The 24,858-nt window shown below is 44.4% G+C and overlaps 2 protein-coding genes and 1 long non-coding RNA gene across 12 annotated transcripts in view; 2 read left to right on the top strand and 1 right to left on the bottom strand.

Annotated features, from left to right (window-relative positions):
* The window catches only part of cngb1a (cyclic nucleotide gated channel subunit beta 1a), a 39,521-nt gene extending 36,890 nt beyond the window's left edge, over nt 1–2,631 (top strand). For all 4 annotated transcript variants that reach the window (XM_019361464.2, XM_019361460.2, XM_019361455.2 and 1 more), the window contains one exon: nt 956–2,631. In XM_019361464.2, the coding sequence (XP_019217009.1) occupies nt 956–1,216 (261 nt within the window). In that variant the 3' untranslated portion in view covers nt 1,217–2,631. The remainder of the gene's footprint in view (nt 1–955) is intronic.
* A 4,775-nt stretch (nt 2,632–7,406) lies between these two features.
* The window catches only part of kifc3 (kinesin family member C3), a 43,526-nt gene continuing 26,074 nt past the window's right edge, over nt 7,407–24,858 (top strand). For 2 of the 7 annotated variants that reach the window (XM_025908364.1, XM_025908379.1), the window contains exon 1: nt 19,738–20,272. In XM_025908364.1, the coding sequence (XP_025764149.1) occupies nt 20,021–20,272 (252 nt within the window). In that variant the 5' untranslated portion in view covers nt 19,738–20,020. Of the gene's footprint in view, nt 7,697–19,729; nt 20,273–23,393; nt 23,528–23,851; nt 23,876–24,858 lie in introns of those variants that run through there. The other 5 variants (XM_025908387.1, XM_025908361.1, XM_025908368.1 and 2 more) reach the window with 5 other exon arrangements.
* LOC112847214 (uncharacterized) lies at nt 13,118–16,694 on the bottom strand. Its single transcript, XR_003220646.1, has 2 exons — nt 14,607–16,694; nt 13,118–14,457 (listed from the first exon to the last, which is right to left on the bottom strand). It is a non-coding gene; the product is annotated as an uncharacterized LOC112847214 (long non-coding RNA).

Below are 24,858 nucleotides of genomic sequence, written 5' to 3'. Positions count from 1 at the left end.
TAAAAGCTAATTTGCTCGTTTGTTTTCAGGAAACATTCACCTCAATCACTAAAACTGCTTGACCTTAAGTTACTTGATAACGTTAAATGCTCTCAGAACCTGGATCAGCTTTTATTTTTGTGCCCACATAGAGTTTTCTGAAATTAGCAGACTCCATTTCTTAGGTAGAGGTAGCTAACATTAGCTCATGTCAGCTAATGTTAACTAATGTTAGCCATGGAGTGCCGTAGAGGATCAAAGCACCTGGGGGAGAGGACAAACTAGGAGGGAAGGAAGGAAGAGTGGGGGGAGGTAAGGAAGTTAAGAAAAAAAAAAGAAATGATAGAAGAAAGCAAGGAGGAGGTGAGGAAGGAAGTAACACTGCAAGGAAGAAAGGAAAGAAGAAAGACATGAAGAGAGGAAAGGTGGAAAGAAAAGAAAGGAAGGAAAGAAGGAAGAGAAGAAGGGTGGAAGGCAACAAGGGAGGAAGGGTGTTTTTGAAGAAAAGAAGGAAGGAAGGAATTGAGGGAGGAAGGACGTTTGTGAAGGAAAGAAGGAAAGGGGAAATAAAGGAATGAAGGAATTGAGGGAGAAGGAGAGAAAGGGTGAAAGGAAAGGAGGAAGGAGTGGTTAGGAAGGAAGAAAGTGAGGAAGGATGGAAGGCAAAAAGAAGAAAGTAAGAGTGGGTAGGAAGAAAGAAAAGATGGAAGGAAGAACGGAAGGGAGGAAGGGTGGAAGGACAGGAGAATGGAAGTTGGAAAGGAAAGAAGGAATAAAGAAAAGCGTGAAGGAAGTAAAAAGAAAGACTGTAAAGGAAAGATGGAAAGGAAGATAAAAGGGATCAAAAATAAATCGTGGGTTTTTCAGGATTTGGATTTTTCCTGTGTGTTTTGGAGACGCCCTTAGAGACCAGCAGCAAAGGAAAGTCATTTTGCCCTCCATCTTTCTTCCTGTCCTTTCCTTCTTTGTTCTTCAGGCTCTTCCCTCCATTTCTCCGATCCCGCCCCCTTCTCCAATGCACCGCCGTTCTCCGGTACCCCTGAGTCCGGCTCCGGAAGACGGAGAGGAAACGGTGGCAGAGACGGCTGACAGCTCAGTCGTCATCAGGATGACGCCGCGGCACAAAGGGGAGGAGCTTCTCACCGTGGAGATGAAGGCAGGAGAGGGAGAGGTGGAGGAAGAGGCAAAGGAGAAGGAGGAGATGAAGGAGAAGGAAGAGGAGCCATCAAAGGAGTGAGCTGACAGGAAGCTGCTGCCCTTCACCTGCTCCAAGGAGGAAACAGGACACTCTCAGGTGTAGGACATGCTTCTTCTTCTGTCACATGACAGGAAGGAAGGAGAAGAATGATGTAAAGGAGAGGAAGCAGGAAATAAAGCAAGGACGGAAAGGATACTTCCTTCTTTTCTTCCTTCCTCCCACCTTAATCCAGTTTTTTTTTCAGGTCTCAGAGTTTCAGAGAACTTTGATCTCACGGAGGTTACTGTCTGGCTGCAGTACCGTCTTTGGCCACACGAACTGACTTACATGTACCACCCATTAGAACCCAGAGAGGCGCTGTTTCACCACGTAAACGTGGTCAAGGAGCGTGTCTGTAACAGAAATGATTAAAGAAACTCATTTTCCCAGAATCCCCGGTTTCTGTCCTGCAGATTCTTAACCACTGACTTTCTGGGGCCCTCCCTCAGCTGATTTTAGAGGCATGTGTTGGGAACTACAGGGAGCAGCCGGAAGAAGAAGAAGAAAGATGTGAGCTGCGTCTTCTTTATGTAAAAACAGACTGAACATGCATTTGTGGCGTGTGAGAGATCTGACAGCCGCTGATTGATTTTCCACCGAGAGCTGCTCGATAACGCCGTCTGACATCAGCTGAGCTCTGAGGACATCCAATGATTTTAGCCGGCAGCTTCCAGGTCATTCAGGGTCACCAGGATGACGGTTCAGGGTTAGCGGGTCAGTTTGGAGCACAAAAGTGCAGCATGTATTTTAATGTCTGAACATGTTGCTTTCCCTATAACACAGTAAAAATATCATAGTTAGAACAAATGTTTCACTATTTGATTTTAACTCTGGAAGCTTGTTTCTATCACAGAAAAAAAGATTTTTTGCCATGCATGAACCAAAATTTGACCAAAAAGTTTGACTAAGTAAGACAATATTTGGGGATACCAAACCTGAAATTTTGAATGTATGGATGTCAAAAATGTACTGAAACAAGCTTCTGTTCATAACAAAAACCGCACATAAAAAATATAAAATAAGCAATTAAAAAATGAAATCATGAGGCAAGCTTTAATACAATAAGCCTACAGTCATTTTAGCTGTAGTTGCTAGAGGGCGCTGCTGAGCTTTCTGATAAAGTAAAGAGCCGGGGGCACAAGCTCCCGGCCACAGAGATGCTGCAGTGTTTATACAGGACAGGAAAAGCTTCAGGAAGCGCAGGAAACTGTGTCGGCCCGAGCCGTGAAAAGGCGGGAAAACAGAAACAATGCAGCACAGGAAGCTTCGTGATTACTGCTGATTACCGAGAGTAGAAGAAGAAACGTGACACTGCTGCTTTGGCTCAGAATTCAGGTTTTATTGTATTTCTACTGAAGCAACGACATCACTGTAAGAAGTAAAAACCAGTTTGTAAATAAAATGATTTTAAGGAGTGTCTGTGTTTCAGCTGAGCTGATTGCTGCACATTTCATTTCTTCATATTTTGTAGGAAAACGTGCAAACACACATGGGAATAAAGGCAAAATCGCACGACTCCAGTGAGCTTGAAAGTGAATATTTGGTGTAGCTCCTTTATTCTCAAGGCTTCTTGAAGGATGTTCAAAGCTCTTCTTTGGATGTTTCAGCCTTTCGTTCTGTTCTCTGTCAGGATGATCCCACACTGCTTCAGTAACACTGAGGTCCGACTCTGGGGAGGCCGATCCATGACTGATAGACCAGGTGTACTTTTACTGCATTGTTATGCTGAAAATGAAGCTGCTGCCAATCAGAGGCTTCCCAGATGATTTTGCATGGTAGATCCGAATCTGTTGTCTTTGGTATTTTTCATAGACTCAGCTATCAGTGATGTGTTTCTGTGACAGGCGGCTCGTAACAAAGAGCCTGAAGCTTAAACAGGTTCTTTGCCCTTCAGTTAGGAGCCTTTTTATGCTTGAATGATTCATAGATTGGGATTAAGAGGTTTAAGCAAACAAAAGCATTCCTCTGAAAATGGTCATTACAAAGACTGGAAATGAACCTCACGACACCAAGTCGGACTGCTTAATATCAGCATGGACTTTGCTTCCAAGTGTTGGTCCTTTAAAGCTCTCACTCTTTATCTGTCACTCAACCATCCGGACGTGTTCCATCACTTCCATGGCCACAGGTGTAGAAATGCAGATAGCTTCTACAAACATTTGAGAAAGAAAGAGTCGCTCTCAGGAGCTCAGTGCATTCCACTGTGGTACCGTGATAGGATGCTACTGTGCAACAAGTGTTCACTGAGCTCAGGTGAGCAGGAGGCTCCTTGTCTCATAGACGTCCTCCTCTCACTCCTGACCAGCCACAGCAGATGATTACCAGGATTCTTCCTGTTAAAGGGGAGTTTTTGCTTCCCACTGTCACCAAGTGCTTGCTCATAGAGGGGTCATGTGATTGTTGGGGTTTTCTCTGTGTTATTGTAGGATCTTTACCTCACCTTACATTTAGGCACCTTGAGGCGAGTGCTGTTGTGATTTGGAGCTAAATAAATAAAACAATTGAACTTCTGCACAGTTAGATTGGGTTTTACAGCCAGTGGTGCCGCCCCCTGCTGGCTGTTGCAAACAGTACAGGTCTAGGTCGTCAGTTAGAGGCTGTCTGTCTCTTATAAACACTGTATGGATGCAAACTGTTCTTTTGGAAAACAGGAAGGTATTTTGGGGTTTTCGGTTTGTGATCTTGAGTCAGTTAACGATCTCTGCGTTTCCTCGTTTTCAGCACTGACGGAAAAACAATGAAACCCTTCAGTTTACCTTTGAAACAGGCTGCTGTCTTTAAACTGCTTCACTGTTTGAGGCCTTGATGTGTTTCACGTGTTCGTGTGAGTGTAAGAATTGCTGCCTTCAGGGTCCCTGGGTAAACATAAACTCTCTTAACTGAAACTAAACTAAAAACTTAAATCAGATGTGAAAAAAAGACTTTCTTAATAGAAATAAAATATAAACTACACTTGAAAAATAAACTTAAAGTAAAATCTAACATGTTAGTTTTAGTTTCTGTTAGTTTGATCAAACATGAAGAAGCTGAAGCTGAAACTCAAAAATTAAACTGAAGCAAACAAACACGCTCTAGAAGCGTCCTCAAACCAAAGTGAACAAAATGCAAGAACAATAAAAACATTAAAAAGCTTCCTGTGTGCAGGTCTTTTGGCTTCTTTAGGCAGAAAACTCTGAGTTCAAAGGTTTAATTGTGCTTTGATTAAAATAAAACGATCAACCTTTTTACACGTGTGACACTTTTAAAGTCAGAAATCCAAAGATTTTAGACCACTTGCTGGATCTCTGCAATTATTTCTAAGTGATTTTTGAAGCTTCCTGATGGATATCAGTGAGGAGACGATGACAGGAAGTGGAAATGACTCTCAGCCCAAACACATGCGCTTCACATGTTCAGCTCTAACTGACTAATGGTTTCATAACCTCAGAGAATTTTTCTCACAGCAGAGACCTGCGGGTCATCCTCGCACATTCTGATTGGCTGCAGTGTTTGAGACTCAGCCCTATAACAGACCCACAGGCCTTCAGCTTCCACGTCGCCATCTTCTTCCACGAAGCCTGAGGTGGAAAATCACCAGAAAGTCTGAAGCCACACAGACGTCTGTGGGATATGATGAAACTTCCACCACCAGTAAAATGAAATGCAGCAGCAGCAGAACAGACTGGGCAGCTTCCAGTTACTGGATGAAACTGGTGGGAGGTGCATTGGAGAGCATTTTCATGTGTTCATCAGTTTTCCTGTGAATCCTGCAGGAAACCTGCAGCTCAGGAACAGATGTGCCTGCTGACAGATGCTTCTCCACTGAGCTGAAAGATTTTTTACACAAAGCGGCGACTGAAATAGCCGCTGACAACATTTTAAAGGTTAGTCTGATAAAACAGAATATTCAGGAGGAGGCGTCACACTGCTGTTTGCATCTTCTCCCTGTGCCTGTTTGGGCTGTTAGATAAACTGCTGCTGGATCAAGAGAACACGTGGGTCAGTTTGCTGCTCGCTCTGCCTCATGGATAGCTGTGGCTTACCTTGGTAATGACAGGTTTCTGCTGTGCTGACAGTCTGAGGACCAGCTGCTTGTTTCAGTGCACACACACGATGCGTTTCTTTCTCCGAGGCTTAAAAATGAAGCTCTGCGTGACCTCAGGTCCTTTCTTTTTACCTGCATGAACAGGAAGTGACACATCCAGATATTCAGAATAAATGTTCACCTGCTCTCCTTCATATTGATTTGGGGATTTCTGCATGAAGGTAAACCTGGCCTCCTCATAAACCCCATGGCAGCACTGAGCCAGAGGAGCAGCACTATGCAGCGCACCATTGCAGGGCAGGTTCCTGCATCTTTTTTTTAATGGGTAACATGGTGCCAGTTCAGTTCAGTTCGATTTTATTTACACATCATCACATCACAACAACAATCACCTCAAGGTGCTTTATATTGTAAGGTTAAGATGCTACAATAATACAGAGAAAACTCCCAAACTCAAACATCCTCCTATGAGCAAGCAGTTGGCGACCGTGGGAAGGAAAAACCCCCTCGAGAATCTGTAAATCTGTAAATCTGTTTCTTTCACCAAGATGAAGGATGAAGATCACTGTCTCACACACACTTTTTTCAGAGGAAGAAGTTAGGAACACTTTCTAAATTTGACTTTTTTGCATTTAGAATTATATATTAAATCATATTTATCCTCAGCAGCAGAGGTGACTCCTGGTTTTCCCTTCCTGGCACGGTCCTCATGTGAACCAGTTTCCTCGTAACGCTTGATGGTTTTTGGGAACACATTCAAAGTTTTAGCAATTTTCTGGACTGACTGACCTTCAGTTCTTCTAGTAATGATGGACTGTTGTTTCTCTTTACTTAGCTGATTGGTTCTTGCCATAATATGAATTGTAACAGTTGTCAAATAGGTCTGTCAGCTGTGAACCCACCTGACTGCTGCACAACACAACTGATGGTCCCAAGAACACAATACAATACAACTTTATTTATAGAGCACGTTTAAAAACCAACGGTATGCCAAAGTGCTTCACATAAAAGACAGAAAATAAAACAAAAATATTATAAAAATTAAATACTATTAAATATTATAGGACCATAACAAAGTACCAAGTATGCTAACAGGTCAGTGTCACTAATACACAGGAATAGCATAAAATGCATATCAACTAAAACATGTTAAAAGCACAGAGCCATTAAATTTTCTGCAAGAAACTCCACAGATGAACCCTGACAGGCACACCTGTGAAGTGGAACCATGTCAGGTGACGCTCACTGAGAGAAGGCCGAGGGTTTGCGGCGCTGTCAACAAAGCAAAGGGCAGCTACTTAAAGGAATCTAAAATCTAAAACATATTTAGAGTTAGTTATCATTTTTTTCTCTGCTACATGATCCATATATCTTGCTTCGTGTATTTGATGTCTTCAGTTTGTGTCTACATTTTGAGGGAAGTAAAAATAAGGAAAAACCATTCAATGAGAAGGTGTGTCCAAACATTATGCTGGTGTGTACATTTACCGTGATGCATTCAGGAAGGTGGCACTGTTTTACCGGAAAAGAGGTCCAAAGTCCGCCTTAAGCCACACCCCTACACCTGTGGGGAAACACCTGTATTTTCTTCTGTGCCGCCCACCTGCATCTGCAAAATAGCGCATAAATGGATGCATTTATATAAAGTGTGAAGTCTTATTGTTGTGGTTTTATCTCACAATCAAGTCTGAAGAAGTGAAAACATGTCTCGCGCTCTCTTTGTAGGTTTTATGTAAAAATATGTCACATTTGCCCAAAAACACCAAGATGAAATCTTCTGTTATGTAAATAGTTTCAGCTGTAGCGGGTTAACGTGACATCGATGCACGCTGGCCACTTTGTTTGTCTGTATCAGTCATATTACTGACATAATGTCACCTATTTGACTCTTTGCAGTGATGCATACTGACATAATACAGTTATATGTGCGGGTTATGCTGATGTTTTAGAAAACCTCTCAGCTGTGTCAAACATCACCCTCACAGTGTGATAATGAACCTCAGCTGAGAAGCCAAAAAATAATAATCATGAAATAAAGAAAAATCTATTTTAATTTTAAAGAGCTAATCTGAGCTGATGACGTGTGTGTGCCAGATCTTAGCCTGATGTTTTTCACTGACAGTCTCACAGTCAGACCCGCCCTCCGTCTATAAAAGTGCCATTTTTTTCCACTCCGCCCATGCGCGCTCAGTCTCACACACAACCACAGAGTCACCGCATATCCCACAGTCCGTGAAGGCAGCAGCGTCAAGCAGGCAGTCCGGAGATTCCAGCGGCGCAGAGCAGGAGGCGCACACGGATTCGGGGCCTCGGAGATCCGCAGGTTTCACTTTGAATCCGCGTCTGGCTGCTGGAGAGTCTGCCCGAGTCTGCGGAGGACTTCACTGCGAGGAAGAAGCGGGAGAGGAGGTGGGGGAGGAGAAGGAGGGAGAGGAGGCGCTGCTCGGGACCGGGAGGTAAGGAGAAGTCTGCTTCCTCTAAACTTTTCCTTCCGTCGGGCTGTCAGCTCTTCATAGTCTGGGTTCTGGGTGCTGTCCTCCACATGACACGGGTCTGGCCCGGCTCGGCCCGGGTCTGGCCCGGCTCGGCCCGGCTCTGGCCCGCCTCCCCGCGGCTCTCTGCCTCTTTTCATGCGGCCGTCCAGCAGTTTCCACCGCTTCAAAGCTCTTTTCTTTCTCAGCGGTTTTTACGCGGACAAAAGCCCCGCGGCCTCACCTGGCCGGCTCTCCACGTGTTTGTTTCCATGGTGATGATGACGACAGGCCCGCCGGCTGTCAATACCGCGCCATCAGTTCATGCCCTGATCGATGGCAGGGGTTCAGTTTGACCTGCAGCACAGAGGTCCGAAATCTGCGTTTACGCAATCCCGCTGATCATTTACTGAAAGTCCTCAGAGCTCAGCTTCACCATCAGCTGACACAAACAACAGATGATCAAGTTTCTCTCAGCAGCAGCTTCTTTATCTCACAGGAGCAGAAAGCAGCAGATCGCTGCTTTACTGCTGGAAGAACAAGTTTTCAGCTCATCGGAGTTTCAGTAAAAAGTCAGAAAAGTGAAATATTTGCACGCACGTGTTCTCAGACACTTTGTCCACATCAGAGAAACCTTGTGCTTCACGTCCGGTTTGTTTTTAGAGTTTATTCTCAGAGTGGCAGCAGATACATGCTCGTGGAAACGACACAGACGATTTCCGACTCATCGATTAATCGTCTGCCGCTGCTGTTAGCTTTGATCAGCGAGCAGATCGCAGGTTTAGTCTGAGTGTACAAACGCTGAAGCCTGAGAGATGCAGGAGAACAAATATCTGGATTTTCTGCTTCAAAGATCTTAAACTTATTTTCAAACTTAATACCTGAACTCAATTGAAACGATAATCGGAGCAGAAAAATAAAAATGAATATTTGGTTCAGTTTATCATTTCTGTGGTTTGGTGTCCTTGAGCAGCAGCTCTGCAGAGAGGAGGAGGAACAGCCAGGAGTTCATTTACTGAAAGTAGCATTTAAACAGCAGCAGGAGAAACAGCCAGTTTACAGACAGAGGGAATAAATTAGCCTCCTTTTATCTGATATCCATCAATAACTGGAGCAAGAACGAGCAAAATGGTCAAAATTCAGAACAACAACATCCTTCTTTAATCAATTTTTAAATATAGTGACACGTTTAAAGAACTTCTGAGGAGAACAGCAGACTGTAAGTCCTCACGTTTAGGACCATCACGTCAGCCTGGGGTGGGACGGTGATTTATTTACATTTGTTTTTGGAGAGCATGAATCTTCTGACTTCTGTTAAAAATGATCGATTATTGATTCTGCTGAGACGCATCAATGAAAAATATTCTGGATCTTCATCATTGATGTTCACAGTTAAATCTTAGAAAGCGGAACCAATAAATGTGTCACGTTTTCACATCTGAGCACCTGTAAACACTGAGTCAGCTGACTGTTGCCGCTCTCCGCAGTCGTTGCTGTTGTTGCTTTGGTTGCCGTGGTTGCATTGGTTGCAGGAGTCGCTGCAGCGTGTTGGTCTTGCTGCCTTGTCTTTTGTGGGTTTCTTTCAGCTGAATAAACTCTTTCAACCTGAAGTCAAACATTTGTCGTCGCGACGGTTTGAATCGGGCCGAGAGGCTCGGCTCAGGAAAGATGATGGAAACTTTTCAGCTGAGAGGAAGAAAAAAGGAAAGTGTGTGTGTGTGTGTGTGTGTGTGTGTGTCTAAAAATGTGTGAAACGGCGACTGAGCGAGCAGATGGCGAGCATGTGAGGCCTGAAGAGAGCTGCACGAGGAGCTGCTGAAGTTTTCCCTCTGGAGTCAGACGCTTCCTGTTCCTGCAGCAGTGATGGAGGAGGAGGTCGGCCTGCAGGGTGTGTCTGGACACGCTGACCGCCACAGCACAAAACTTTCTATAAATACAGTCTCCTCTCCGAGGAAGCCTCATCACACTTCACTGACGTGGACAGAGTCTCTCTTTAACCCTTAAACTTCCAGGTTTCCAGAGTTTGGAGCTTCTTTCTCTCTTTGATGGAGCTCAGCCAGTTTCTCCTGTGATAACTGAGGAAATGTCCTTTAACATGAGAGCAGGAGAAGCAGGAAACCCACACAGTGTCACCGCAGGAGCTCGGCACCGACTGGTCTCTTTTAATTTCACCAACAGCCCCAAATATTTCACATAAAAGCAGGAAAAGGAACAAAAATAAAACGCTTTTGTTGTTGGCCGTCTTTCAGCACGCGTTCTTCTGAAAACTGTTTTTCTTTTCTTTGTGTTCCATTCCTGTCACATCTGACGTGACTCGTTCGTAGGCCGCGGCGTGAACACAGCACCGCTTTTATCCAGCCGGCTACGACCGAAGCGTGGCCTACAAAAGGTAGATTGTGAAAGCTTCGCCAGGTGTGCTGCGTCACTGCGCTGCCACAATTCAGGCAAGAATGACCACAAAGCTTTGTTGTGTTTTGTACCTTCCAGGTAACAGGGAGTTGCACCTTATTTACTGCACTGTTCCCAGGACGGCCTCTGCAGGCTCACGTGTGTTTACACCGACTTCCTGCATCAGCCCAACTTCCACGTTTCAGAGCGACCGTCTCTGCATGGATCCTTTAACAGCGCCCGTCACAGCCAAAAAAAAGAGCGCTTCATTTTCCTTCTTAAATCTGTTTTTATGTTTTACTTTGTTACTATGTTTTCAACCTGAACTCGCCCAGTCTCACAGCTTGTGGTTATATGAACTCTTTACCCCTTGAAAGTCTACTAGAAGTTGAAGCTCTTTTCTTATCTCGGTGGTGTCTGTCATGTTTCAGGCTGCTTATAGGACGAAATGATTGGGCGTGCATCAGAAGTTGGGGACGGTGAGCTGTGAACGTGGGGCTACCCGTCAAAAAACCTGGAAACTATTCTGATCATCAAACCACAACTTTATTGATATACACAGAGGTGTCAAAACTCGTCATTGAGGGCACAGAGGAGGTGGCAGGAGGTTGTCTTTTTGGGGTAGCGCGATAAAGGCGAGAGCTGCGGATGTATCAGTGAACATGTTGGCAGGTCAGCAGTGATTTTACACTTCAGACTCTGAACTCAGCAAACAGCCGGTTAACCTTTAATGAGCCGAGCGGCTGAAGCTGGTTTCTGTAAAGCTGAACAGCTGGAGTCAGAGACGGCGTGATGCTCAGTTAAACCGGATACCAGCGAACGCCTCATCTCAGCAGCTGTTAGCACATCTGCTTTATCAGGAAGATGACTTCAATGAAAGCTCAGGTTTGTTCCTGTTTGGTCTCTTTCAGTTGGTTTCTGCCGTCACTGCTTCGGTTTGATTCTAAATCTAATTTCTGATGCCGGAGATCACAGAGGAGTCGTGAAGGCAGCACGATCTTTTCTGTTGTGTGAGGAAATTTAATTTACTGCTGTTTGACTTGTTCATGGACTCGATTTACTCGTCAGACGTGACGCTGCTGTGAGACGGCCGCGGGCCTCCAGGGAGGGTGTGGTGCTTAACGTGTAACGTCTTTTCAAGCATGATGAAGATAGCAATGACGATGATGATGGTTATTATGTCATCTTGACTTCACACTGAGACTGAACCCAGCATGAGAGATGGGGGGGGGTGAGCGCTCTTGTTTGTGTGTCGTAGTGGGTACTTTAATAAATTTAAGACATTTTGAGGACTTTTTTGGGGGCAAGATGGAGCCCAGATTCAAAGATTTTAGTTGTTGTTGGGGGTTTTTTTTCTTGTCATTTCAAACTTTGTGACTCCATCATTAAAACTTTCATAACTTGGATCGAAATGGAGAAGGTTAAACTTGAATTTTTCTTAATTTAATGCAATTATTATAATTCATTTGAGCTTCTGAGGCTAACAGGTAAATGAAGTGGTTCTTGTATAGTACTTTTTACCTATGGTACTTGCGGGTGCACATACCTTCATACTCTGATGTATGCATTGGGGTGTCTTGCTGTGCGATATGACCAAAATCTCATATCCCGATATAAACATTTCTTATCCTGATATTGCACAAGTTTTAGATTTTTGGTAAATTCCGTGAATCTCGGGCAGCTCGACTTGTGTGAAGTGTTTTCAGCTGGGCGTCATGTACCTGGAGTCGAGTGTTTTGACCGATGCATGAAGCGATGCATTTTTAGACATGAGTTGTAATAGCCACCATTTTCTTTGAGTATTTATTACACGGCGTGCTGCGGGGAAAAGCCCGTTTTAACGTTTGAGTCTAAGGTTTATTTGGAGCACCTGACGGCTCTTTGTTGCTTCTCATCAGTAAACTCTCTCCTTACTCTGTCACGTGACTCTTGGGTTGGTGGTAGCAGAGGTTTGTCGTGTTTGAGTCTGAGGTGGGGGCCGGTTTGCGGCATAATTTACAGAGTACAGTTTTCTGCTCCGTGTCAGACGTTTAATAACCAAACCATGTCCATGCTACAGAGGCAGCCCACGTTTAGGAATGAGGTCCTTGTTTTGCTTTGACTGGTCCTTCTGTTTGGAGCTAACTGGTTCTGCCTCGTCTTCACTGGCCATGCTGGGATTCTCTGTGCCTGCATGGTGGTGACTGTGGTGATGTTGACTGTAAGCGCCATTTATAGTTGCGTCATGTTTTTATTTGAGGTCATTTATTTGATGCATATTCTGATGTTTGATGTTTGAGAATAATGTATTTTTCTATCGTTTCAGTTTATTTTGAAAAGTCTCAACAGGATCTTGAGCTTTATTGTGAAAGGTTTATGTGGAAAATAAACAAGCGGACTCCGGAGCCACACGATGGTTTTACCGTCGTTGTTGCTAACGACAACGCATAAAAACAGTCGCGTCCGTCTGTAGTGTGGTTATTTTAAATCTAAGAGAAAGAACGAACTTTAAGAAATGAACATAGCCGCTACAGTGACCATCACAACCACGAAACAATATTCTGTAAACAGTTTATTTTGCGACACCATGAAACAAACGATAGCGTATAAAATGAAACGATAGATGTTTTCATATCGTCATCTGATATATATCGTCATATCGAACAGCCCTATGTCCTGCCCGTCAATGCTTTAACATGCAGACTGGATCATCCACCAGCCTTCTGATTGGTCGATGATCTGTTTGACATCCTGAGCCACAGCCGCTCTGCTGGTGGTTTGCAAAGTGCACACTGAGTTTTTATACTGCAAAATTTAAACAGTTTATTTTGAAAAACTGAGAATTTGGAAGACATTTATTTGTGCTTTCTTTCAGTCTTTGAGTTTGTAGTTGTTTGTTATTCACAGTTGAAAATGTTGCTAACGTCTCGCTCAGTAAATGAAGTCATGGCTTCACTCTGCAGTACTTTTGGTTTCTGGGTGTTTTTGGATGCCGGGTCCCCCTAAGGAGATTAATTTGGCCACGAGGCCTGAGAATTATGTCAGTGGCAGTCATCACAAAGATGTGTATACAGATGTGTGTGTCTGTGTGTGTGTGTGTGTGTGTGTGTGTGTCAGCTGGGACGGTGTTATGTAACGCGTGTGATTAAAACCAGACGCCTGTAGCCGGGCTGAGTCCAGCAGGTGGAGCAGCTGAGTCAGATCTCCCATAATGCCTCGGGGCATCTCTGCTGTGTGTGTGATTGGGTCTGGGGACTTCATTTCCTGCTCAGTGGGATTCCAATAAAACAGAAAGCGAGTGGCTTCATGTTGGCCCTGCAGAGCTGCTGAAACCAGCACGGATTTATTGACTGAAAACAATGACAGGAAACACACACACACACACACACACACACACACAGTGATATTTGATCCAGATGTTTTCACAGACATGGTTTTATTTTTTTAAGTGTGATGATTTGTTTTGCTGGTGTTCGGACTTTAAAGGGCAGCAGGTGGTGTGTGTTAGTTACACTGGGAGATTTGAATAGTTTTGTTTTGTAATGGCAGCTTAAGTTTCAGGCCTGATGAGATGAAACTGAACCATCACAGACGCGATGCAATAAGAAACGATCGGTTTCCACCCTTAGACCAGTTAAAGATGGAGCTGGGCATCGTCACTGGTTTCTATAATCGATTTGGTTCAGTTTTGACTCACAGTCAGAAATATTCTAGTTCGTGCCGTCGGGTGAACGATCCACGCTCTGCGTTCACATCTTTCTGCTCTCATTTGCTGTTTTAGCTGTTTGGCAGCTGTTGAAATAGTTTTGTGAGCTTAAACTGAGATTCTGGCGTTTCTGGCAAAATACATTTATATTTAAACTGTATTCAGGATTTCATTTATCAATATTGCGTTATTCAAGCTAAAATAGATTTTTTTTTTTTTTTTTTTTTTAAACCCAGTCCTAGTTAAAGCGGTCTCAGAGCAGTTTCTCTTATTTAGCCTAAAAGTGATGGACAAAATAACAGAAACCTCTCTGTCGTGGGTCTACATGCTCCTGCCTGTTGTATCTGGCTTTATCTTTCTCTGATAATCAAAATAAAAATCAGGAATAGGGGCTCCGGTGAGAAAGGAGCCGACGCCACGTATCCTGGTCCTGGTCCCAGCCTACCTTCATCCATCCTCAGAAATCAGAAAGTGTCAAACGCAGGCCTGACGAGTCTCACAGAGGCGAGAGCTGCCGGCTGTCGTTTCAGCTGCTTCAGCTGTGATTCTGTTACGAACCGTTTGTGCCGCGAGTCTGAACATCGTTCCAAAGTCTATTGTTTCATGTTAAATATTTCAGGTGGTCTGCCGGTGTGAGTGGACTGAGGAGGGTCTGTGCTGTTTGATTCCTGTCCTATGGAGAAGAAAACATGACCGAGATCAACTCGTTTTTAAAAACAGGTTCAAATCCAGAAAGAGTAGTTCAGTTCAGTGACACACACACACACACACACACACACACACACACACACACACACACACACACACACACTGTTTACATACCAGAATCAGTTCAAGCAGCCCGAGTGTTTGTGCATGAGCACAAACTCGTTTTAAGGCATTGTGGGGACTCTCTCTCTCATGAGTCTGAAAGAATGAAAAGAATGAAGTGAAACTAAACCAGGAGCTGGGACTGTGCAGGTTCATGAGTCCCTCTCTCTGATCCAGGACCTAGAGTGGTTTGATCAGCGTGATCCGTCCATGTCGTTCTGCAGAGCGTGTACAGCAGCGTTCAGGAGAGTTAAATTACAGACACAATCTCGGCTGGAGGACGATCCTGGCGTGTGCGCTGAGCTGACAGCTGTCCCACATGCTGATAAGAGCCTCCAGCTTACCCAGAATGCACTTTAACAAGTTAATCAGAAAACAAATCAAACATCTGGGACACCAGCACTGCTCTGTGCTCCTCTTCGTCACAGATGTTGAACTGCTGCAGTTAATTCAGACTGATGGATCCATCACACTGATGATGAAGATGAGATTGTGACAAGAACAAACCAAAGACAGTCTGAAAATGTGAAGCTTTATTAAAATGTGCTGAAGTTACTGCAGAACAAAAATCACATCGTTTCCTTTACTGTCATAAAAACCTGCTGCTCTGCGTCTCTGAGGGTTGAAGTGTTTGAAGCAGGAAACATGGAGTTTAGTCTGAGGTTTGGAGCTGAGGAGAAACTCCTCCTCCTCCTCCTCGTTGCTGAGTTGTTTCCTTCTCCGTCAGCTCTTTCCTTCCCTCTCCTGTTTTCCTTTTTTTCAGCTGGTTGATGTCACGGCTCTGTTACTCAGACTCTAACAGTGTGTTTCCACCCGGCTGATCTCTCTGTAATTTCCTCCTGAAATAGCTCAGAGCAGAAGAAGGCGTAAACCACCAAGCCCAGCCGCCCTCCTCCCCCCTCTAAGTGCTGCTGCAGTGGTGAAAAGAGTAAAAAGGTGGGAAGAAGACGGAGGGTGGAGGGAGACAGGAAGTCAGGACTACAGAGTAGAAATCGGCCTACAAGTGCAGTTCATGTGCTGGTTTCTCTGGTTTTACTGAAACGTGTCTGATGTGCTGTTTTTGTTCCTGATACATGAATAAATTATAAATGAGAGCGCACGCGCTCGGTGACAATAACAGAACCGTTACCAGCTCCGGGTCTCCATCCTGAACCGAGGCTCATCCTGGTAACTTCGGGGTTAACCCCTCTTACTGCCGCGATCACCGCCACTGCAGACCAACCTGCTCTGGAGTACGTCGTGTTTAAGGTCGCTTTGGTCCTGCTTTTGTTCCCTGTAAGATCTTTAAAAAGGAGCAAAGCAGAGCGTCCTGCACACATCTAAGGTTAATTTGAGACGATGTGTAACTGCTCAGCATTCAGATCCTCCCACTGCTTAATGACAGAGCTGTGATGGCGGGAAGGCCGTTATCTTCAGAGTCAGGTTTTTTTTTTTTGGTTTGCTTTCCGTCTTTTCTGTAAATAAACTGTTTATATCGTCTTTTTCTCCTTCATGCAGCTCCGTCCTCTCAGTCTGCAGCAGCTGTGCAGGGTGTTTATTCTCTTCATAGTTTCTAATCCTGAGACTTCGTCAGTGAATCTGTTTGTGGAAAGTCCGCCTCTCAGAGCTAAACTGATATTTCTGGGTCAGACTTCTCCGGCCTGATAAGGAAAAATATCCTGGGTGTGTTGAACTGGTTTGCAGCCCATAAACCATTTATTAAAAAAACTTTGCTGAAGGATTGATGTGATTGGTTCAGCTGTGTTTGTGGGGGCTACTCTGAGATTTCTGGACAGATGTGCTTCAAAGTTGTCACAAAAATGTCTTCTTTTAAATACTAACTGAGGTTTCATCTGATGTCTTCAAGAAAATATCAAACTAAATGTCCCCAAAAACAAAAACCAAACAAACGTTATTATTTTAAGCTGAATTTAAAAGTCTGTGACGGGCAGATGACCCTCCAAAGGAAAAAGCTCCTCAAATAAAAGCAGCAGGTTTCCGGTAATCTGCAGCAGGTCTGAGCTTCTTACAGTCACCAACACACCTGAGACATGAACACATGCCTGCACTGCCCCCCACAGGACAAACACAGTAACAACACATGTGAATCCTCTCAGTCTGACCTTGTTATCTGTAAACATTCCTCTGTGATTCACTTGATATAAACATGAAGTCTGAGGTTCATGTGGAGGGAGGGTGTGAGAATGAAACACCGGGTTATTTATCCACATTTATCTAATCAGCTGATCATGTTGCAGCAGTTTGGTGTGTAAACATTTTCCATCGCGTGTGTGTGTGTGTGTGTGTGTGTGTGTGTGTGTGTGTGTGTGTGTGTGTGTTCCTAATAATAAAGGCGAGTCTGATCTGATAACTGACACTCCTCTCCGTGTTGAGGTCATTAACTTGCCACAGCCCGCTTTCTCTGGAAGCCTTTATACCTCTGATTTGATCAGTTATTATTTGATGCCGCGTTCAGGTCACCTCGAGAACAGGAAGTGGTTTCAGGCTGGGATCTCGTTCTGTAGTTTTCTCTTGTTTCTGCAACGCATCATTTTCTTCCTCGGGCTCTGACTGAAGTTTAGAGAAAACGGCTAAAGGAAAATCCGCTCATCTCTAACACACAGTCCCAGTCTGAGCACAATTTAATCACAATAAAAAAACATAAAAGAAGATACCAATAACAGCAGTCAGCCTGGTTTAAAGCTAGAGAATAAAAACTGGCTTTCAAGCAGGTGTTACAGTTGTCTGCTGACGGAGTGGCAATTTATTCTGATTTACTGCGGAGCTCAGTGATTGGTGGAAGGAGGCGCCAAACAGCTCAGGTCAGGAAGCCAGCATGGATGACTGTCGTCGTGCCACTTTGAAGCAGCCGTAGTCGATCAAAGTCTATGAAAGGCTGTCTCTCTTCCACAGCATGTCTTTATCCTGTCTTCTCTCACCTCAACCAATCACAGCAGATGGCCCCGCCCCTCCCTGAGCCTGGTTCTGCTGGAGGTTTCTTCCTGTTCAAAGGGAGTTTTTCCTTCCCACTGTCACCAAAGTGCTTGCTCATAGGGGGTCATATGATTGTTGGGCTTTTCTCTGTATGTATTATTGTAGGGTCTACCTTACAATACAAAGCACCTTGAGGCGGCTGTTGTTGTGATTTGGCGCTGTGTAAATAAAACTGAATTGAATTAAAACAGAGCAGATATTAGATTCTGCATTAGAGCCCTTGTGGGTAAAATAATAAATCAGTTCAGTGTTTTTTGTTTTTGTTTTTTAAAGTCTGAGATTTAAAAACTACAAATGTACAAGGAAGAAAATCCACTGATTTTCTAACTAACACTCGCTAGAAAATTGTTTTGGAGCTGCTGTGAGTTTAAAATAAAACTACTGATCGGGAAAAAAAACTGAATTTACAAGAAAACAGTCGTGAAAGTAACGAAGCCGATAAAAATGTCTTAAATCTGAGTGGGATTGATCTAAATTTACAAATAAATGTGAGGACGGAATTTAAGAGTGCATGTTTTCCCATGCTCCCTCGTTAACAGTCGACCCCCTTCTGTCCTCATTCTTTATTGTTTACCATCAGCTGTAGAATAAACCGCTGCGTGTTTGAGGAGCACGTTTGGACCTTTAGAAATTAAAACTAAAGTCTTCCTTGGCTCATTGAACTTCTGCAGGAACTGTTAAAAATCTCTGAGATCTCTGGAAACTCTTCGATGACCCCTGGACCTTCCTCGTGAGATTTTTCTAACGTGTGACCCTGAGTTTGGACCGCAGCCCCGCCCTCACCTCGTTAGCGTCCTGAAAGGGGTCGGTGGACCGGAAACGTCCCCCTTTTGTTCTTGCAGGAACGTTTCCAGAAACTGTCCCGGCTCTGTTTACAGTGAGCTGCAGGACGGATCGCTGCTATATGCAGCAAGGTCTGCAACCAATCAGAGGCGAGCGTCAGGATTGAGTGGCTGTGATTCAGACCGTCAGCTCCCACTGGGTCAAAGTCCCAGCATGCCCGGCTCTGTCACATATGTCACCTATTTAGGAGAGGTGGTCGACATCCCCACGACATGAAAGAAAGAGGTCACTCTGACCTAAAACCCTTCACTTTACCAAAATAAAAGCCTTTGGGAAAGTAGATGAGGCACAATGAGCAGGTCACTGTTTCCACAATAAAAGCCTTTAATGATTTTCCAATCTGCACATTCAAAATGAGACTGTAATGTCAATCAGATTGTCCCTGTCACCAAAATAAACGCTTGTTCTGATCTAAAATTATACTTAAATTTTGAAAAGACTGAAGTCTAAACTTTTCTGGACTATTCTACCAACTAGAACATCACTGCTGTCAAAATAAAAGTCTTCTCTCATCTAAAATTATAGTTGGGACAGCACTTTCCAAAATAAAAGGCTTTTCTTCACTCTAAAAATCAGCCTTTACAGATTTTTATGACCAGTGTGCTGCAGTCATGTTTACTGTACTCTGTATTTCTACGGTCTCTTTATTGAATAAAAGTGCTCCAGTAAAGTGAAAGTTACAGAGATGTGATCAGTTTAAGCAGTGACTACAAACGGATCAGTGATCAAAGAACTGGAAGTAATCCTGACTGTTATTAAACGTGAAAACCGGCACGTAGCTCATCCTGAAGATATTAACATAAATCCATCGTTTAGTGTCGTGCTGTTACGTCACCGGCGATCCTCTGCAGTTTTATCCTGCAGCAATAACAACAGATGGTCCCGGGACAGAGGGAGGGAGGAGAGGAGGCCCCTCGAGCTCTTTCTCTGATCCACTCAGTCTGATGGAGGGGAAGACCCGACCTGCCACAGAGGAAACAGTTTCCTGCACCTGCTGCTCATCCACAAACTCTGTGAGGAGAAGTTCTCTGACTCCACGCAGGAGCTGGATTCGTGCTTTTCCTGCAGGTCTGCAGAACAAACTTTGGTTTTTTTTTTTCTTGCAGTGGACCTCAAGGTCAGAATATCACTCCAGGGAAAACTCTGCTGAAACTTTGCATCTTGCTCTGCGTCCGTGTTGCACTTCGAATCACTTTTCTCTTATGTGGGGATTTTTGTTTTTGCTGCACGCCTCTGCAGCCTCGCTTCAGAGCAGGAGGCGTTTGCACAGTCTTGAGTTTCAGTGAGAAACTGAAACTGGCGGCTGCAGGCTCTGGTTACCCGTCTTGATAACCGTTGGCGTGACAGCAGTGAGGAGGACGGGACAAGGTTCAGAAGCTTTTATCATCTGATGTGATGTTGACGGGGCGGGGTTCGGGACAGAGGTGAACAAACACAGCAGGATTTAAACAGCTGATCCTTTTTAGAGGAAACATTTAGAGCGAGGATCGTCAACCTCAGCGGGACCCAAACGAGACACCTGTGAGCTCCCACCTGGGCTGGAACAACCCTGTGATGAAACCAAGCACCCACCCGAAGCACCCTAGAGTCTGAGGGTGGGGCGAGGGGTCATGTATGTCCTGTGCACCCTGGCGGTTCTGACGCTCCACAACCTGATTAAGAACCGGAACAAACCGGAGCAAAACCGGTCCACTGAGGCCGCGGGACGGGAAGGTCGTCTGAAGGATGGGAGCGCAGGCGACGGGTGCTGGGGGGTGTCCGGGACCCGGGATCGAGTGGATGGATCAATGATCCGCAGAGCTGAGGGGAAGAGGAGGCGAGGGGCCATACACAACCTCCCTAACAGCAGGAAGCAAGTCCAGGTGAGGAAGAGGTCGGGTTCAGACGGCGTGCGGTTTTAATTCCTGAAAATATTAAAACATAAAAACTTTAAAAACAAGTTTGGGAAACCGGGGACGCACTTCTAATTTTAGAAGGAAATACGAACTTTTAGTTACATTTTAGGTGAGTGTGAGTTTGCACTTATTAAGGATTTACACCCTGATTTCACCCTGATAATCACCTCCGAGTGTAAAGTTGAACCCTTCATTTATCAAACAGGTGACGTACAGCCTGAGAGACTTCACAAAAATGAGCATTAAGACCTTTGCAAAACTGTCACATGATGAGTTTTTGAACTAAAGTACTTTATTTTATCTAGTTATAGACTGATTTGTTTGCATGTAGAAATATTTTTACTTTATTTCCGTTGGCCTCACTTCAGCTGGACCATCAGGTGAACTGGACCATTTGTAGCCTGAAGCTTTTACACCTTTAATTTGGTCAAATTAGTTATCTAATAGAATATAATACTGCGTTTAAACAAGTAAATCTTTTTAAAATTATGATTTTGTTTCCATGAAAATGTGATCAGTCTATAATCTGAATGAGGGGGAAAAAAATGAACCAACAGTAGAAACAGAATTTGAATTTCTACTGTGTGCAGGAAGATGGCGCATAAACATGATTGTCATTATTTTTAATCAAAGAAGTAAATGTTGTTAAAACTGTAACCATAATGGTCCCAAATCACAGCGGCAGTTATGAGAGCTCGGAGTGTTTTTGTTCTCAACGTTTCAGTATTTATGAAATCTACTTTGGTGATTTTTATCGAGCTGCTTTGAATCCTGCTGCTGTCCAGAAGTTTCCACAGAGCAAAGTCGGTTTGCTGATTCATTTATTTATTTATTTATTTAGAAGCCTGACAGAACGACTCCATGAGTGACTGATTTTATTAGTGAACAAGCTGCTCTTATTTTTGAAAAGTCAGCCACTTCTAACCAGTTAGCCCAGTTAGAGGTTAAACATTTGAAACCCACTGAGGAGAACGTGAAGCACAGGATGCTTGAGGCTCTAACCCTGCAGGCACCAAAATTGAACGAGTCCTTTCTTTGAAGCGTCGGGTCTCGCTCATCTTTGCATTTCCTGATTAATCCTGCAAACAGTAAAACAGACATGGGTCAAACCCGTCCATGGAGGGATTATACAACTCTCACACTAACGCTCCTAAAGTATGAGTTACACTCCCGGCCGACTGCTCGGTGAAGACTTCAGTTTTCGTTAATGAGCGACTCGTTGCACGCGGACACAAACTGAAGGCCCTGACACGTATTCACAGACGGGACTCGCGTGATTTCTGTGGGGTAACGCTTAAAGAGCAGGACTTTCACTTACAGTGGGGTAATTTTATTTTCCGTGTCCTCGGGGGAGGACAAGGCAACCCTTTGTTGTTCAATAATCATAAAGCTGTGATTCAGCAGTTTTTATCTGAACTTGCTGACGGACTGAGGAATGTTTACAGCTGCACAGTAAATGTTATCATATCTGAGTGCAGCAGTAAAATGTCACTAAATGTTGTAAATATTAAACTTTACGGGGAGTTCTGTTGTTAGGCAAAGGTAAATCTGCTCTCTGATTGGCTTAAAAATCACCTGTCTGAGACGAGAGGTCAGCTCAGCAGGGTTTACGCGGTCAGTGACTCAGACTTGGTGGAGCTCTGATATCAACACAGGTATTATTTGATTGTGGAAATAGCCATAAAATGATAGCAGGGCTAACTTTTACTGCTGAGTGTATTTTGTGATGGACTGTTGTGACGCATGTTTGGGTCTTATTGTCAGATTTGTGGTGTTGTGCGGTTTGCTGCTATTAAAACTATAAGTGCGCTTGTTTTACACTCAGGTAAGCTGGTGTGAAATACTTCACAGGTGATGAACCTGTATGTGCTCCTGTATGAGTTAACAATTATGTGTCGGCTGTCAGAAACAGCCCCACCTGCTGGTCATGCAAACTGATTGCACTTGTGTAGATGGACGTGAATGATGAGCTCGGGACGTGTGTACCAGTCTGACAGCTGGACAGATGTGGAGTCTGAGCCAGAGGACGGACTGTGAGGATGATCTCAGATTTCACTGTCCCACCCTCCGGAGGCGCTAGAGAGCATGGAGCAAATATGTCATTTGAACTGCTTGTGAACATGCATTTACCTCTGTGCGTTTATTTTAGTCCCCCTGGTTTACTTCAGGTAATAATCAACCCCAGGAGACATATTTGTGTAGTCTGTATGTGCGGGGACAGGCGGGCACGAGTGTTGTTCAGATATGGTCACTTTTTAAATGTTTTTCCCATAACTCTAACACTCTGACGGGTCCCGGCGGCTCCTGTTGATGCAGGTTTTGATGTTCAGAGGCTTCATGTTTGCTGGTTCCAGTTAAATCTGATGTTTGTCACAGGACATTCAATCACATGATATAAATGTCTGAAATCCTCTGGCTCCTTATAGGGAGACGGCGTTCAGGGTCGAGCGCGTCGGTCACATCAGTTATGTAACCAAACATTCATCATCATCCTTTGATGGTATAATCTGTGAGCTCATCCTGCAGGACAGGACAAGCTTCATTTCCCCAGAAGTTTGTATAACATATTCTGCAAAAATTAAAATAAAAGTTCCCCAAAGATTATACTTTATGCCAGTTGGTTACAATTAAGGTGCAGAAAGGCACAAACAGGGTGTGTAATGTGTTAGTGGAATAAAAAATAACTAAAGATTTTACAGTTTAAGATGAGAATGACTTAAAAAAAAAAAAAAAACAACCCTCATTTGACATCAGTTAGACAAACTTCATCTAATACATTTAATAAAAGAAACTTAAAAGCATGATTTATTTTCTTTAGCTGAAACCATCACCTTCCCCTCACGTAAAGCTAACCGTGTGCATTGTGGAGTCCTCGCATCTTAACTGTAAACTTCACGTCCCCACAATCTGAGTAATACGAGTACACACAGTGCTGAATATTTGAGGTGGGGGAGGAGCAGCCGCTCTCGCTTCAGTGGAGGCTGAAATATTCATCCGCTGCTGGGATGGAGTGAGGAGGAGGAGGGGCTACAGGAGGTGTGATGCTGCTGTGCTGTTGCTAAGGAAACGGAGGGAGGAAGCAGTGAGTGTGTGTGTGTGTGTGTGTGTTTAGGGGGGTTGGTGGGTGTCTTTGACTCTGATCCTGCTGCTGTGTGTCGGCGTGAAGCTGCAGCAGTCTGGGCGATGCGGCGATGATGATGTGGACGGAGAGGCCGCAGGGAGGTAAGAGCCGGGCGGATGGTGCAGAGGGGGAGGTGGGGAGGGATGGAGGCGCTGCAGGGGAGGCGGACATGTTGAGCAGACATGGAGGTCTGGCTGTAACCTGATGCAGAGCAGACGCTTATGTTTCATGACCTGAATACGAGCCGTCGGTGGCACAAAGCTTCATCCTCATTCATCTGGTTCCTCTCCTCCTCCTCCTCATCCTCTCTTTCATGCCGTTTTATCTCACCGTAAACCTCTTCCTGTCCATGGAGAGTATACCGAGGGACCCGTGGATTGTCCTAATTGAAGCGCACGTCTGCTTTCACGCATTGTCCTTGCAGCAGGTGTAGGCGGAGCCACTGCAAGGTATTTTTAGCCTCTTCATAATGACTTCAGCAGTTTGTAAAAATAAGTGGGTCAAAAACGTGAAGCGTCTGTGGGACGGAGCAGGTCTGAGCGAGTGTCCTGATGATGGTGTCACTGATTTATCTGCCTGTTGTTTGAATGAAGCTTTATTTAATCATATTTAGACACCTGTGAGCTGAAACAACAGCTTGTCGGAGGGTAAGGTTGTGGAGGGAGTCTGCCTCTGAGTGTAGCTGCGCTTACAGAGAACAACCATCCAGATGTTTCCTGCTGTTCCTCAGCCTGCTGCGCCTGGAACAGATAAACGCTCTTATTGTTTGTTCTGCTCTTTTCTGTCCGAGATCTCACAGATGCAGATGAACAGGGACTCAAAGGGCTACGTTTAGATGCCAAAACAAAGCAGGTTGGATACAGATGTCTTTATCGTGCCATCCTCTTTGTGAGACATAAAAAATTATTTCAGGGCATCAAAGACGGTTTTTTTTGTTTGTTTGTTTTGGTTTGGGTTTTTTTCCAGTTGTAGGAAATGATAGGTTTATTTGAGAGGTTATAGTCTGAACTTTGACCCTGCAGTATTGCTCTGTAGGGCAGACTGGCTCTAAAAATGAGTGTGTGGAGCCGACGGAGAACAGACTGAAAGGACTTCCCCATCAGCAGTGTAAAAGTCACCACACAGCTAACCACAGTGAACACAGCAGGGGTTAACGTGGTGCCCTTAAATGTCGGGTTCCCTTTTAGCTGCCTCAGCTTCAGGTTTGAAAAATGAAAGATGTACTTCCTGTGTAGAATGTGTGTTTGTGGGGTAGCGATAATGATAATGATGAGGTCTGAGTCTGAGCACAGGGAGGGAAACACAAAGATTTGACCCAGTTTGGAGGAGGCGGCTCTTAAAGTCTCTCCAGGAGGTAAACTGAGCAGGATGCTCATTTTGTTACTGCGACACTGAAGAGAAGCCGATGATGCCATCCTTCTCCTTCATGCTC

The sequence above is a fragment of the Oreochromis niloticus genome, linkage group LG1 (assembly GCF_001858045.2).
Source record: "Oreochromis niloticus isolate F11D_XX linkage group LG1, O_niloticus_UMD_NMBU, whole genome shotgun sequence".
NCBI lineage: Eukaryota > Metazoa > Chordata > Actinopteri > Cichliformes > Cichlidae > Oreochromis > Oreochromis niloticus.
The sequence above is the reverse complement of the archived record's forward strand: the minus strand, read 5'-3'. Positions and strand labels throughout refer to the sequence as shown.